Here is a 16,883-nt window from a genome sequence, read left to right as displayed (position 1 = left end):
AATCCGGTGTTATCAATCATCAGGCATGCTGAAACAATGGATTGTAATAGCTAATTTTAATGGCTGTCTCAAGGAGATGGCAATGATCACTTTAGTCCGGAGCTGATGATTTTGTTAGAGCCTCACTTCACATGAGTTTGTTCGCAAGTGACGTTGCTGAACACTTTAACATGTTCTTTGAAAATTTAGAGTATCCAATTATTATTTTTTCCAATTAAGGGGCACTTTAGCAAGGCCAATCCGCCTTCCCCTGCACATCTTTGGGTTGTGGGGCTGAGTCCCACGCAGACACGGGGAGAATGTGAAAACTCCCCACAGACAGTGACCCAGAGCTAGGATAGAACCTGGGACCTCGGTGCTGTGAGGCAGCTGTGCTAACCACTGCACCACCATGCCGCCCATGAACATTTTAACAATATTTTTTTTTGCAGACAGTTCAAATTGAGGATTGTGACAACGCATTGAAGAGCCCCTCATTTTCAGACCTGGTAACAACACCACAGATAAGGAAGCATACTTTTATCCTGATGTTCAACTGGTGAGATTGTCTTTATAATTTGTATTTATTAACATGAAATAGCTATTCCATAGAAACAGTCTATTCCATAGAATCCCTACAGTGCAGAAGGAGGCTATTTGGCCTGTGCCAGTCAAAAACAACCACCTAACCATTCTAATCTCATTTTCCAGCACTTTGCCCATAGTCTTGTATGCCTTGGAGTCACAAGTGAACATCTAAATACGTCTTAAATGTTATGAGGGTCTCTGCCTCCACCACCCTTTCAGACAGTGAGTTCCAAACTCCCTCCACCCTCTGGGTGAAAAAGCTTTTCCTCACATCCCCTCTAAACCTCCTGCCCCTTACTTTAAATCTATGCCCCCTGGTCATTGATCCCTCCACCAAGGGGAAATGTTTCTTCCCGTCTACTCTGTTTATGCCCCTCATAATCACATCTCAATCAGGTCTCCCCTCAATCTCCTCTGTTCCAAGGAAAACAACCCCTGTCTATCCAATCTCCCTTCATAACTAAAACTCTCCAGCCCTGGCAAAATCTTGGTAAATCTCCTCTGCACCCTTTCCAGTGCGATCACATCCCTCCTATAATGTGGATTCCAGAAACACACAGAATACTCTAGCTGTGACCTAACCAATGTTTTATAACCTTATTGTGGTTAAATTCTCTGCCTTGGCTAATAAAGGCAAGTATACCTGATGCCTTCTTAACCACTGTATCCACCTGCTCTGCTACCTTACGGGACCGGTGTACATGCACACCAAGGGCCCTCTGATCCTCGGTGCTTCCCAGGATCCTGCGTTTATCATGTATTCCCTTGCCTTGTTTGTCCTGCCCAAGTGAACAATTAATAACCAAGAAGAGAAATTATTGGACAATTCGAGTCCACAACCTGCCCCCCCCCCCCCCACCCCCATCCCACCCGCACGTCCCACCCCCATTTCTCCCCCTAATCATAAACACTTCGTTCATTGGCTTGCATTCTCATCTGAAGTAAGAATTTGGGTTCAGTCACAGTTAGATTGACATGATGGACATTTTCTTAATTACTCTTGAGGGTTAGAAGGGACTTGAAAGCACTTTGGGCTGGATTCACCATTTGAGAGACTAAGGGGGCGAATCTCCGAGCCCCGCGCTGGGCCGGAGAATCGGCGCAACCCCGCCGCGATGCCACGACGCCGGCGCGTGATTCTCTGAGGTGTGGCGCCAATTGCGCCGGCGCGTTTGGCGGCGTGTCGGCCGCGGGCCGCTGGAATCGGCGGGGCTGCCGATTCTCTGGCCATGATGGGCCGAGCGGCGGCTCTGACATGACAGAATCCCGCTGGCACCGTTCACCCCTGGTCTCTGCCAGCAGCCTGTGGGGGGAGGGGCGGGTGGGGGGCTCCTTCACCGTGGGGGGGCCTCCAATGGGGTCTGGCCCGTGGTCGGGGCCCACCGATCGGCGGGCTGGCCTCTCCCCGCCCGGGACTACTTACCTGCGCGGCCGGCCCCTGAACACCGACCCCATGTTGTGTCGGGGCCGGTGCTCAGAAGAAGTTCCCCGCGCATGCGCAGGATTGAGCTGGCCCAACTGCGCAAGCGCGAGACCCAAGGCTTTTACGCGGCGCCAGGATCTGACACCGCGTCGAGGCCCCGCCCCCACAAATCGCGCCACGCCCCTGCCAGCCCCACGGAGGTCCCAGAATAGGGGTCTGGGAACTGGTGCTGACGCCGGAGTAAAACACTCCGGTTTTTACTCCGGCGCGGCACTTAGAATCCCGTTGGGAGAATCCCGCCCGAAGTGCTGATGCCAGGACTGAATCGCGAGTGTTCTACATGCACGATAGCGGTGTCGGGTCGGAACAATTCCGGACATCCTAATGGGCTTGCACCGGTACCAAGTGGAACTAGGACAATTCCAATGCATAGCGGTGTGTGATACAATAGAGTTGGGATCGGCACTGGAGAGCATGACAAGCAGGAGCTTGTAGCTTATAGCGAGGAGCTTATAGGCACTCCACTCCCCACACTCCCTCCTCCCAGTCAAGAAGATGGCATTTGTTGCACTGCAGCATGTCCATCCCATTGATGGGTCGCTGGGGCCAGATTGTACCTAAGGGGATGGCCTGGGGTGGTACCCATATGACCCGCAGCGCTAAGTTCACAGTGGGCAGTCAGCAGTGTGCGCAGCCAGATGACTGCCTTGCATGCTGTGGCAATGATAGTCCATGCCCATCCATTCTGGCCCCATGGCCCACCTCCTGGCTGCCCTCGCTACTCCCTCCAGTCCTGGCAGAAGCCCCCCTGCCAGCGCCACAACTGTCAGCACACTATAGCGATGTTGGACACTTTTCATAGCCCCTTTCTCTCCCTCAGCAGCCACAGCACCTGTTTCCTGATTTTAAATACCACAAGCGAACCTCGCCATTGGTAATTCCTCCTGGTGGAGGCAGAGCATCGCGGGCAGGCCGGCAATTGCCAGGTTGGGCCAGTTAATGATATGCCAATGCCGTTTATTGTATAATTTTCATGCCCACACCGGCATTCAGCATGGGATGCATTCATGGCGTTGTCGAGGCACCATGGCATTCCGTCGTGCGCCCAGCATCGGCCTCGATTTTCGGCCAACGCATGATTCTCCATCCAATCACGTTTCCCGATTCTGGAGTCGCTGGGCAGAAAATCCAGCCCTTTATCTTTTGATAGTTTATCAAATGATTTTTTTGTCTTCTTAAAGAGATTGGATGTAGTAACTGTAGTCAATGATGACCCAAACATATCTGCGTGATATTTAGAGAGAATAATCTCTTGAGGTCATGGCATATTTTCTTATTTAAGATCAGAAATATTCACTCCGATAACTGACTTAGAGCTCTTAATTTAGAATGTTAAGAAATGAACCATGACTTAATTATAATGGTCTCTGTTCACTCATAGAACATAGAACATACAGTGCAGAAGGAGGCCATTTGGCCCATCGAGTCTGCACCGACCCACTTAAGCCTTCACTTCCACCCTATCCCCATAACCCAATAATCCCTCCTAACCTTTTTTGGACACTAAGGGCAATTTAGCATGGCCAATCCACCTAACCTGCACATCTTTGGACTGTGGGAGGAAACCGAAGCACCCGGAGGAAACCGACATGGGGAGAACGTACAGACAGTGACCCAGTAGGGAATCGAACCTGAGACCCTGGCGCTGTGAAGCCACAGTGCTAACCACTATGCTACTGTACCGCACCATTGAAAAGAATTGAGGACTGGCCAGTGAGATGCAGAAGGTGTTAAATGCTGGATTGGAGGAGGCCATACAAGGCCTGATTTTTCACCTTCAGCATCTCAGTGTAATAATACTTGACCTACTTGGAGAACCTATTGAAAATGGATGAAGAAGGAATAATCAGAGGTCCTGCACCCAAATCTCCAACCACTCCTCCTGCAGAGTGAAGCTGTGTCCTAGCCGAGTGAAAATAAAAATCTAGGCTCGCGAGTCAGTCATGATTCAAACTCTTAAAGGGATTATGCCCGTTGTGATTTTTCTCTGAGGCACATGGGGCGGGATTCTCCAACCCCCCACTGGGCCGAAGAATCGCCGGGGGGGGAGGGCGGCGTGAATCCCGCCCCGACGCTGGCTGCCGAATTCTCCGGCGCCGGTTTTTTGGCCCCCCCCCCCCTCCAGCGATTCTCCGTTCCGCAATGGGCCGAGCAGCCGCCAGTTTTCGACCAGTCCCGCCGGCGTAAATTACACAAGGTCCTTACCGGCAGGACCTGGCTCTGCAGGCGGCCTGTGGAGCCCCCAGGAGGGCGTGGTGGAATCCGGCCCCAGGGGGGCCCCCACGGTAGCCAGGCCCACGATCGGGGCCCACCAATCTGCGGGCGGGCCTGTGCCGTGGGGGCTCTCTTTCCCTCTGTGCCGGCCGCTGTAAAGCTCCACCAAGGCCAGCGCGGAGAAGAAATCCCCTGCGCATGCGCTGGGATCACGCTGGATCCTCCTGGCGCTCCCGTGCATGCGCCAACTCGCGGCCGGCAGAGGCCCTCCTGCGCCAGTTGGCGTGGCGCCATCCCCGCCGGCGCTGGCCCCTTCCGGGCAGCCAGACGCCGGAGTGGTTCACGCCACTGCTCAGCGCCGGTACGGCCTGCCCCTCCGGATACCGAAGAATCCAGGCCATGAAGAGTTAATTAGAGTCACGGAATGAGGAAAAACAAGCAGAAGGCAGTAGTCTAATTCTTTACAATGGATTTACACTGATGGTATTGTGGTAAAGTTATCATTGTGTCAAAGCGAAAACTGCAAGAACAATTCCAAATGTAGGGCTGTTAATAGCATACCCAAAGCAATCATAAAATGACCGTTGTCTTGGCAGATATTGGCTCAGCCTCTCAGTTAACTCAAATGCAAATCCTCCTTTTCAGGTTTGCGAGTGCTCTGGTGTATCTCGGGCTTGTCATGCGTTTGGGAATTTTGGGAGGAAACATTTACATCAATTTCTTCATCTCAGGAGTTGTGGAAATACCGGCAGCAATCATTATTATTCTACTTATTGATCGAGTTGGACGTCGATTTCCTTTTGCAGCAGGCAATTTTCTGGCTGGAGCATCGTGCTTGATAACGGCCATCATACCTAATGGTAAACCACGTATCATTTTCTTGTAATTTAATCCAGATCCTTATATATATGTGTAGTCTTCAATCTGACATCTATGATGGTACACCTAAAACATACAGCATATGGAGCTCATTCATCATTCTATCATGATGTTTTATACGTATCGGTGCGGGGGGTGGGGGGGCGGGGGGGGGGGGGGGGGGGGGAAATGACATTTTGAGAAAGGTACAAAACTGTAAGGGTTAATGTTATGCCTGAATCAACCACTGGAGGGAGCTAGATGCAGAACTATATAAAGCATCAATGTGAAGCCTTCTGGGAGAGTGTTAAGAAGAAGGCTAGGAGAAAGACTGTAGGAAACCTAGTGTGAGTGAGAACAGATCATAGTTATTGTATTAGTGTAGAGATTAGTGGTAGATGAGTGTAGATTGTATGTTTATTGTTAATTGTTTATTATATAGAAAAAGAGGTTGAATTCAATTAAGTTGTGTAAATAAATCTTTAACTTTGTTTGATGCAAAAGCTAGTTGTGGTCTTTGTGAACACCACGTGGTACCAGGAATGTATTTCGAAAAAATAAGCAATTAGTTTAGATAGTATAGCTTTCAGAAACGTCAATTAAACAATCACGCCACTACAGCGATTGAAAAATCTGCACAAACAACAGATCATAAGATGGAAGATGTGAGAAAACCAGCAATGGGTAAACTGTGTCAAAGTTGGACATTTTTCAAACAACAGTTTGAAGTGTTCATATCTGCCTCTGCGCTAGAAAATGCTTCCGATCAGAGAAAAATCGTGCTTCTTCTTAATTTGGCTGGACCGCAGGCTTAAGAGCTGTTCAACTCATTTGAATTTGCAGAAGATGAGGATTAAAAAAGTATAATATGGTGCTGGAAAAAATTGATGCTCACTGTCATGTGAGAGTACCTTTAAGAAATGGGGGCGAGATTCTCCGACCCCCCGCCAGGTCAGAGAATCGCCGGGGGCTGGCGTGAATCCCGCCCTCGCCGGTTGCCGAATTCTCCAGCACCGGATATTCGGCGGGAGCGGGAATCGCGCCGCGCTGGTTGGCGGCCCCCCCCCCCGGCGATTCTCCGGCCCGGATGGGCCGAAGTCCCGCTGCTAGAATGCCTGTCCCGCCAGCGTGGATTAAACCACCTCTCTTACCGGCGGAACAAGGCGGTGCGGGCAGGTACCGGGGTCCTGGGGGCGGGGCACGGGGCGATCTGGCCCGGGGGGGGCCCCCACAGTGGCCTGGCCCGCGATCATGGCCCACCGATCCGCGGGCAGGCCTGTGCCGTGGGGGCACTCTTTTCCTTCCGCCTTCGCCACGGTCTCCACCATGGCAGAGGTGGAAGAGACTCCCTCCACTGCGCATGCGCGGGGATGCTGTGAGCGGCCGCTGATGCTCCCGCGCATGCGCCGCCCGGCAATGTCATTTCCACGTCAGCTAGCGGGCACCAAAGGCCTTTCCCGCCAGCTGGCGGGGCGGAAATCAGTCCGGCGCGGGCCTAGCCCCTCAAGGTTAGGGCTCGGCCGCTCAAGATGCGGAGACTTCCGCACTTTTGGGGCGGCGCGATGCCTGTCTGATTTGCGACGCTTTTGGCGCCGGCAGCGGACATCGTGTCAATTGCGGAGACTTCCGCCCTGGGTGTTTATAAATGGGGATGTATATAAATATCTTTAGTGAGAGTACCTTTAAGAAATTGGTGTTTATTACTGCAGTGATGTCAGAAAGTGGGTGGAGCTGGGCTGTCTGACAGCTTTTTACTTTTGTTTTAGGCTGTTTGCTGCAGGGTGTGTTTTAGTTTCGTTTTCAGAGATGGAGAGCTGCAGTCACAGCCAGGTGTATTAGAGACTCTCTCTGTAATCTCAAGACTGTAAATCGATCCTAGTGATTTAAAATTAATAACAGTAGTGACTTTAACCTTATGTGCTTCTGGTGAAATGTGTTTTAAGTCTTATGGAGGTTAAAAGGAAAGCTTAAAGGATTACTTAGTGTTGTATTCTTTGGGGGTTGTATTTGAATTAATGGTTGCTAAAATGTTCAGTTTATGTTTTAAAAGTTTAACTTGAGTTCATCGAATAAACATTGTTTTGCTTTAAAAAATACTTTCCCATTTCTGCTGTACCACACCTGTAGAGGGGGCCGTGTGCTCCCCGTGCCACAATCTATTAAAAGTTGTGGGTCAGGTGAACTCCATGATACACTTTGGGGTTCTCTAAACCCTGGCCCATAACATCACTGCAAAAAGCAAGTGAACGAGAATACGAGTGCTATATGTTTAGAAAAAGGCTGCAGCTGAAAGGGGAGTTGGTAGATTATTTTATTACTGCGTTAAAATTAAGAGCGCAGTTGTGTAGATCGTAATCAAATTCTCTTTGGAATTAATGATGAACATTTGCGAGAAAAAATGCTGAGATGACCGATTTTGACGCTAGGTGAAGCAATTAATATATGTAAAGCCAGTGGACAAGCAACCTTTGAATATGCGGAGTTCAGGGTAAATGAAAAAGGTGCGAAGTCGGGAAACGTGGCCGACGCCATTAATGCTGTGGCACAGCACAGAAAACTGCGCACAACGGCTGGTGACCAGTTTGAAAGTGACGTCACGAGCGTGATGATGTGCACACACTGTGGCCACGGCCACAGTAAAAAAAAATGCCCGCCAAAAGGCAAACAATGTTCCAAATGTTGTAAATACAATCACCATGCAGCACAGTGCCATTTCGTAACAGCCTCAACAGCTAATAAATTTAAAAGGTCGTACAACGATTATAAGAAGATTCAGAGTATAAAGAGCGAAGGAAAAGAAGAAAAAGTCTTACCTGATAATGATGATTCCTCCCAATATGCACTGAAAGATACTTTCATGGTCGAGGCGATTACTCGGGTTAATACACTGGACTGTGATAACAATCCAATATATTAGCTCTCCAAAATTATTCAAGAGTGGACTGTACTACTTGACATTAATGGTTTTGAGATACCATTTAAATTAGATACAGGTGCATATGCAAATTTAATAACAGAACAGGATCTCAGACAAGTGTACAGCAAACCACAGATAAAGAAATCAACTTGTAGATTGACTGACTATAATGGCAATGCCATAACCACGAGGGGTTCCTGCTGCCTCGTAGTTCAGAATGGTGACATCAGCATGTTAACAGACTCCAAAATATAGAAAATGACAAATCATAACTACATGGGGTGGATGTTTGCAGCAAACTTAACTTGGTTCAAAGGATACCCGCATCAATAATTCAAATGTCACACTTCAAGATGAAATTGAACAAATTTTGGGTGAATTTGACCATGTATTCTCTGGAATGGGAACCCTACCATTTACAGACAGTATCCAACTGAAAAAGAATGCCAAGCCTGTAATACATGTGCCCAGAAGAGTGCCAGCTCCATTGAGAGATCGTCTCAAGACTGAGCTTGACCAAATGCAACAGTCAGACATAATTTCCAAGGTGACTAAAGCAACGGACTGGGTCAGTTCGATGGTATGCATACGCAAACCTAATGGAGAACTAAGTGTATGCATATATCCAAAATATCTCAGTAATAATATCAAGAGGGAACACTATCCCATACCCAAGAGAGAAGAGATCACATCAGAGATGGCTAATGCCAAGTTTTTCACAAAATTAGATGCCTCGAAAGGATTTTGGCAACTAAGGCTCGACAGTCAAAGCAGAAAGCTTTGTACCTTCAACATGTCTTTTGGTAGATATTGTTTCAATAGGTTACCTTTCGGGATCATACCTGCATCTGAAATTTATCATCGCGCGATGGAAACCGTCATTGAAGGGATACCTGGTGTCAGAGTATATGTTGGCTGTGTAATCATCTGGTCTAATACTCCAGACGAACACTGTGACAGGCTCAAGAAAGTGCTCACCAGAGTTAATCTCGATGGATTGAAACTAAATCGTGTAAATGTCAATTTGGGATCCAGAAACTGAAATTTGTAGGCGATATCATATCGCAAGAAGGGGTTCAACCGGATCATGACAAAATCAATGCCATAGGTGAAATGCCGATACGAAGTGACAAAAAAGCAATTCTGAGAATGCTAGGTGTTATTAACTTTATGGATAAATTTATTCCCAACCTACCCAGAAGAACAATGGCTCTGCGCAATCTCGTCAGGAAAAAATGTTGACTTTCTATGGACACCTGAACATGCAGCTGAGTGGCAAGACATGTAAATAGCTCTGACTACTGCTCCAGTGTTAGTGTTTTACGACTCGACAAGGGAAACAAAAATCTCAACTGATGCCAGCAAACAGGGCATAGTCGCAGTCTTACATCAAAAAGATGACCAGGGCCTGTGGAAACCTGTAGCGATGCATCTCGCTCAATGACTCAAACAGAGCAACGGTATGCGAAAATAGAAAAAGAATGTCTTGGTCTCTTAACCGGCATAATCAAATTTCATGATTATGTTTACCACATTTTGTAGTTGAAACTGATCATAGACCTCTGGTCAACATCATCAAGAAAGACCTTAACAAGATGTCCCCACGACTTCAGAGAATGATGACGAAGCTCCGTAGATATGATTTCACCATAGTCTACACGCCAGGAAAATAATTAGTTGTTGCTGATACAATATCAAGAGCTACAAATAATGTTGATACCACGGCTTCAGAAATAGTACACATTGTGGAAGCACAAGCTTCATTTATTGCAGACATGCTACCAGTGTCTGACAACAAGTTACGTCCAATACGAGAAGAAACAGCGAAGGACTTGAGACTCCGAAAGGTAATCCAATACCTGAGAGAAGGATGGCCCAATGGCTGTTGTACCAGTTTTTGTAGTGCCAAAGATGACCTCACTGTGATCAATGGATTCCTACTTTAAGGAGAAAGAATAATTATTCCTTCCTGCGTGCGGAAAAATACCTTGGAACAGATACATAAGGGGCACCAAGGAATTGAAAAATGTTGCATACGAGCAAGACAAACTGTGTACTGGCCTGGGGTTAACAAGGATGTGGACATCCATATGCAGGGATGCAGCATATGTCAGATGCATCAACCTGAACAATGTAAAGAAAGCTTTGAAGAAAATGAAGTAGTCACTTACCCATGGTTGAAAGTTTGAATGGACCTCTTCTATTTCAAAGGACATGATTATTCAGTCTTTATTGACTACTATTCTAACCATCCTGAGGTTATTACGCTCACAGATTCAACAACTCGATCAATAATCAGAGCAGCAAAATCTGTATTTGTTTGACATGAAATTCCATTGAAGGTTGTTTCCAACAATGGTCCTTGCTTTACCAGCTGGGAATGGTCACAATTTGCAGAAAGTTATAATTTCCACCATATAACATCAAGTCCACTGTACCCCCAATCCAATGGAAAAGCTGAGAAAGGTGTGGGAATAGTTGAGAAGCTATTCAGCAAAGCACTAGATGACAACAAAGATTTCTCGTTAGCACTGCTAACATACAGAGCTATTCCATTGTCATCAGGTTTATCGCCCACTCAAATGTTGGTGGGAAGAAAAATCTGTATGACTCTACTAGAAATCACAATTCCGAATCTGGATGAACAAGTACTACATGACAGAATAAGGTTACAAAAAAGAAAATAAAAAGCCTACTACAATAGGCATACAAAACCTTTACTGCAGTTACAAGAAGGAGATTATGTCAGAATACAGAATCCTGATGGTGGATGGTCACATGTTGCTAAAGTATTACAAGAGATAGCACCAATTTTGTATTTGGTACAAACTGAACATGGCATAATATTTCGAAGGAATCGAAGAGCATTATTGAAGATAAAGAACCACGGGCGTCATTCTCCGCCGGCGGGAGTCTCCGTTCTGCCGGCGCCCGGGGGTTTCCCGACGGCGTGGGGGTGCCCCACAATGGGAAACCCCATTGACCGGCCGGTGTTACGGAGACTCCCGCCGGCCGGTCGGCGCAGAAATGTGGCGGGGCGGGTAGGAGAATTTCGCCCCACGTTCCACTTCAAACTCCTAATATTGTTGTTTTGTATTCCACAACATTGACTTTCTAAATCCTTCATTGTCGACAAGAAATCCAGAAAACATGGAAGACGATTTGAACACTTCAACAGGCACATTCAGAAGATCGACGAGAACAAGAAAACCGCTGAATAGACTGAATTTATAATGACATGTTAATAACTGTTATTCTGTAATCACTGCTGTGAAATGACATTTAACTTTTGCTATTGAATGTAAAAAGAAATGATGCATTCTCATGAGTGTTATATTCAATAAATGTTAGAAACAGAATTTATAACATTTTTCTTGAAAGAAAGGGGAATATAACATTATGAGAAATGTACAGAATGTAAGGGGATGTCCGAGTCAACCACTAGAGGGAGCAAGATACAGAACTATATAAAGCATCAATGCGAAGCCTTCTGGGAGAATGTTGAGGAGAAGGCTAGGAGAAAGATTGTAGGAAAGCTAGTGTGAGTGAGAACAGATCATAGTTATTGTATTAGTACAGAGCTTAGTGGTAGATGAGTTTAGATTGTATTATTATATAGAAGTAAGAGGTCGAATTCAATTAAGTAGTGTAAAGAAATCTTTAGCTTTGTTTAATACAAAAGCTAGTTGTGGTCTTTGTGAACACTACGCAAACATCCTAGGATCTGAACCACAAAGAACACCACAGGGGGGTTAAAATTAAATTAAAGTTTAAAATGTTTTAATTTTAGTGTTACTGTAAAATGGGCAGTATCAAATTGTCTCCACATTATCCGCCAGGACTGAAATCCTCCTGGATACAAAGATGCAAGAGTTTTAAAAGATGCAACCATTTTCCACTCTCTCACCTTGAATCCTTCACTATAACCTTTTTATTTGCAGCAAAAAAAACAAGTCTGCCAAATCAAAAGTGCAACAGAGGAATTAATCATGAGAATATTAAGCATTCATGCAAGAACATCAAAATGATTGGCATATTCTTTGTGTTTTAAAAGATCTTAGTGCTCCAAAATGAAACACTTGGGTGATGAGAATGCTGAATACACAAGGTGGATACCTTTCTGGGAAGAATACCCTGATTCCTCACTCACAGGGTACACGCGTTGTGAAGGTGTGGAACAACATAAGTTCCATACAGTCCAAAAATGCGCAGGTTAGGTGGATTGGCCATGGTAAATTGCCCCTTAGTGTCCAAAGATGTGCGGGTTAGGTGGGTTATGGAGATAGGGTGGGGGAGTGGGTCCAGATAGGATGCTCTTTCAGAGGGTCAGTGCAGGCTCGATGGGCTGAATAGCCTCCTTCTGCACTGTAGGAATTCTGTGGTTCCATTGCAAACAATGGGAGGTCAATAGGCAAAGCCAAGAATCCTCAAAACTCAGTCCCTAGATTTATCGGCCCACCACTGGGAATACCACAACAGACGTTCCCCTAATTTCCTTACTATACTTTTAGGCAATTGCATGAAATGTTTGGCAGATTTTTTTGGTTAAGCTGTATGCAAATTAAAAAGATTTGTTCATTCTTTGCAATGTATAATTTTTTTTTAAATGTCACAACTGAATAAATGAATAGAATCCTTACAGTGCAGAAGGAGGCTATTCGGCCTATCAAGTCTGCATTCAAAAGAGCCCCCTATCTAGCCAAACCTTCCGCCCTATCCCTCTAACCCTACCCAATTCTTCGACACTTAGGGGCAATTTGTCATGGCCAATCCACCTAACCTACACATCTTTGGTCTGTGGGAGGAACACGGAACACCTGGAGGAAACCTACGCAGACATGGGGAGACTGAGTGAACACCAGACAGACAGTCACCCAAGGCCTGAATTAAACCCGGGTTCCTAGCGCTGTGACGCAGCAGTGCTAACCACTGTGCCGCTCACAAAACCCTAGCCGGGATTCTACGAGCCTCCGCTCCTCAATCGCACTTGGCGCGGGGGCGGAGAATGGGCGCCAGACCCGTGATCCTCCGGGGACCGGAAAATCGCTGCCACGTGCGCGGTCTACGCGGCACTGGTCGGGGGCCATTGAAAGAGGCCCCTGCGCCGATTCTCTGCTGACAACTGGCCGAGTACCCGCCGGCGTGGTTCACTCATGGTCCTACCCGGCGGGAGCTCGGAGTGGCGGCTGTGGACTCAGTCCGCGGCCGCCCTGGTGGGGAGACGGGGATCCATCACCAGGGGCAGGGGGGGGGGGGGGGGCTCCAGGATGGCCAGGCTCGCGATCAGAGGCCACCGATCGGCGGGCGCACGTGATCTCAGGGCGGCCTATATTGTCAGTGCCGACCCGCGGTGTGGGTCCACCATGTTGTGCAGGGTCCCATATCGACAGCCGGAGCTGCGAGGAGCACTCCGGGGCCCTGCTAGCCCCCTGCAAAACGGACAATCACTCTGATTCGTGCCCGTTTTCTCGTGGACGTGGGGACATAGCCCCATTATCAGAGAATTCTGCCCCCTATTTTTCCTTTACATTTCACATCAAATATTTTGCATAACAGACCTTTTACTCACAGGAATACAAATTAAGGTACCATTCAAAATATGAATTGCTAAAATAATAGTTTGGTTTCCTGTGGTACTGGAAAGAATATGCAAAATAAATGTTCATATTTGCCTGAGAAAATGCCTTTTCTTTTTCAAATTATACATTTAACTTCTTTCTAATTCAGATTTGTACTGGCTGAAAGCAGTAATCTCATCATTGGGCAAGCTTGGAATTACAGCCACCTTTTTAATGGTCTGTTTTGTAAATACTGAATTATATCCAACATTTTTAAGGTAGGTACAGAATAGAAATTGTTTATATACTGCAAGAGTTGACTTTTCACAAATCCACTCAGCGACAATTGACATTCAATTCTGAACAGATTGCTGGAACAAGAATTCAAATCACATCCTATTCTTAAAACTGATATTAGATGTGTAAAGAGAAAAGGTGATTATGCACAAGTTAATAAAATGACTTTCTTACTTTAAGTAATCATGGCAAAATTCAAGAGTGAGTGCAAGTGGGAAATCCAGTTTGATACCTGCACCAAGACTTTTACTGAGATTTACTGACAGGTGGAATTACCCAACAAATGCACTTCCTAGATATTAATAATCTTTATTGTCACAAGTAGGCTTACATTAACACTGCAATGAAGTTACTGTGAAAAGCCCCTAGCCGCCACATTCTGGCACCTGTTTGGGGACACAGAGGGAGAATTCAGAATGTCGAATTCACCTTACAGCACGTCTTTCAGGACTTGTGGGAGGAAACCGGAGCATCCGGAGGAAACCCATGCAGACACAGGAGAACGTGCAGACTCGGCACAGACAGTGACCCAAGCCGGGAATCGAACCTGGGTCCCTGGCGCTGTGAAGCAACAGTGCTAACCACTGTGCTACCATGCCGCGCTAAGCCTTGATCAATATCTGATCTAGTGCTTTGAACTCACACACATAAACACACACACACATAAACACACACTGACAGACACACACACACTAACAGACACACACACATAAACACACAAACAGACACACACATAAGCACACATACTGACAGACACACACACATAAATACACACACACTGACAGACACATACACAAACACATAAATACGCACACACACATAAACACACACATTGACAGACAGACACACACATAAACACACACGCTGACAGACACAAACATGAACACACAGACAAACACAAAATGCACACACTGACAGATATACAAATAAACATACACACATAAACACACATGCACATATAAACACACACACTGACAGACACACAAAAACACACAGACACACACGTAAACACGCAGATTGACAGACATACACAAACATGAACACACAGACAAACACGTAAACGCACACACACACAGACAGACACAGAAATAAACACACACATATAAACACACATGCACATATAAACACACACACTGACAGTCATATGCATAAATACACACACACATAAACACACAGAGACAAGTACACTGACAGACACATACATGAACACACACACAAACAAGCACACACACACAGATAAGCCAACACAAGTACACTGACAGACTCCCGCAAAAACACACACACAGACAAACACACACACAAAAGCACAGACACACACAAACACACACAGCCAAACACCCACATAAATACACACAAATCCACACACAAACATACACAGACAAATGACAAGCACACACAGGGGTCTAAACCCAAAAAAATTTCCATGGAAAATCTGTTATAATATAAACATAAATGTTGTTGGCTTCTGATTTCAAAATAAGAATTATTCAAATTAAATGACAACTTACACAGGTGAATAAATGTTTATTTTCTCCAACAGAAACTTTGCTGTATCAGTGTGCTCGACAATGAGTGACATCGGGGGAATAGTAGCACCATTCATTCTGTACAGGTTGGCACACATCTGGATAGAAATGCCCCTTGTGGTTTTTGGTGAGTGAATTGAGTTGTATTGCAATATATCAACCCTTTGTATTTAATGGAGCAAAATATTTTGTTTGCAGAGCACCATCTATATGGTTTTTTTCTATTTGTGTTACAAGATCACAAGATAATTACAGACAAAGTCCAACAGCTCATCTTAATTCATCAATCCAAATCTACCTTGCACCTTATCTGGAGTTAAACGGTGGCACAGTGGATAGCACTGGTGCCTCACAGCGCCAGGGACCCAGTTCGATTCCAGCCTTAGGTGGCGTTTGCACGTTCTCCCTGTGTCTGTGTGGGTCCCTCCGGGTGCTCTGGCTTTCTCGCACAGTCCAAAGATGTGCAGGTTTGGTAGATTGACTGTGATCAATGCGTGGGCTCATGGGCATTGGGCAAGAGAGTGGGCCAAGGTAGAGTGCTCTTCCGGAGGGTCGGTGGAGACTCGTTGAGTCGAATGGCTTCCTTCTGCATTGTATGGATTCTATGCGTTCTGTCAAAAATCTAATGGTGACCATGAAGCCATTGTCAAATGTTGTAAAAAACCATTTGGCTCACTAATGATCTTTAGGGAAGGAAACCTGGTCTGGCCTGCATGAGACTCCAGACACAGAGATGATTCTGAATTGCCCTTGCCGAGAAGTCCATCCAGTTGAAGGGCAATTAGGGATGGGTAATAAATGCTAGCTGAGCCAGCAATGGCCACATCCAATCAATGATTTTTTTAAAAAGGTCCCCCATTCGCTAACGATGCCATTACAGCCTCCAGTTTCCTAAAACGATGATGGTTTTTTGATCAACTATCCTATCCAGAGTCTATTCCATTTATTGAACATTCAGTGCAAAACAAAAAATTTTCAAAGCAAAATTTACTAGTTTGAACTTCACACCCTTCAGTCAGAATTTAATTCAAAGAATTAGTCAGGATTTATTTTTCCTTCCCATTCCTCTCTACCTGATCCCTATATGATCACAATTCTCGTGTTTCCTCAAATCCAGGCCCCTGACAGTAGAGATTAGACTATGGTTCCTCACTGAACTACTTCCAGGGCTTGGATCGCGTGTCTCTGGGCCCATAGTGTTCTATTAAGTGGACTGGAACACTTGTTTAGAAATCCTGGGCGGGATTACCGACCCCCGCTGGGCCAGAGAATCTCCGGGGGCGGCATGAAACCCGCCCCGGCGCCGGCTGCCAGATTCTCCAGCGCCAGATTTTCGGCGGGAGCGGGAATTGCATCAAGCTGGTTGGGGGCTGTTGGCGGTGGAACTCCCGGCGATTCTCCTCTCCGCGATGGGCCGAGTGGATGCCCGTTTTGGGCTAGTCCCATCGGCGTAAATCAAATAA

General features: G+C 46.2%; 1 protein-coding gene across 1 annotated transcript in view; it reads left to right on the top strand.

The window, feature by feature from the left end:
- Positions 1 to 16,883, top strand: part of LOC140420071 (solute carrier family 22 member 2-like) — a 68,837-nt gene that overhangs the window by 21,979 nt on the left and 29,975 nt on the right. Inside the window, exons 6-9 of the mRNA XM_072504098.1 lie at positions 432 to 538; positions 4,910 to 5,124; positions 13,767 to 13,875; positions 15,435 to 15,547. Coding sequence (XP_072360199.1) covers positions 432 to 538; positions 4,910 to 5,124; positions 13,767 to 13,875; positions 15,435 to 15,547 — 544 coding nt within the window. The remainder of the gene's footprint in view (positions 1 to 431; positions 539 to 4,909; positions 5,125 to 13,766; positions 13,876 to 15,434; positions 15,548 to 16,883) is intronic.

Source organism: Scyliorhinus torazame, chromosome 1, assembly GCF_047496885.1.
Source record: "Scyliorhinus torazame isolate Kashiwa2021f chromosome 1, sScyTor2.1, whole genome shotgun sequence".
Taxonomy (NCBI): Eukaryota; Metazoa; Chordata; class Chondrichthyes; order Carcharhiniformes; family Scyliorhinidae; genus Scyliorhinus; species Scyliorhinus torazame.
This window is presented reverse-complemented; position numbering and strand designations above follow the sequence as displayed.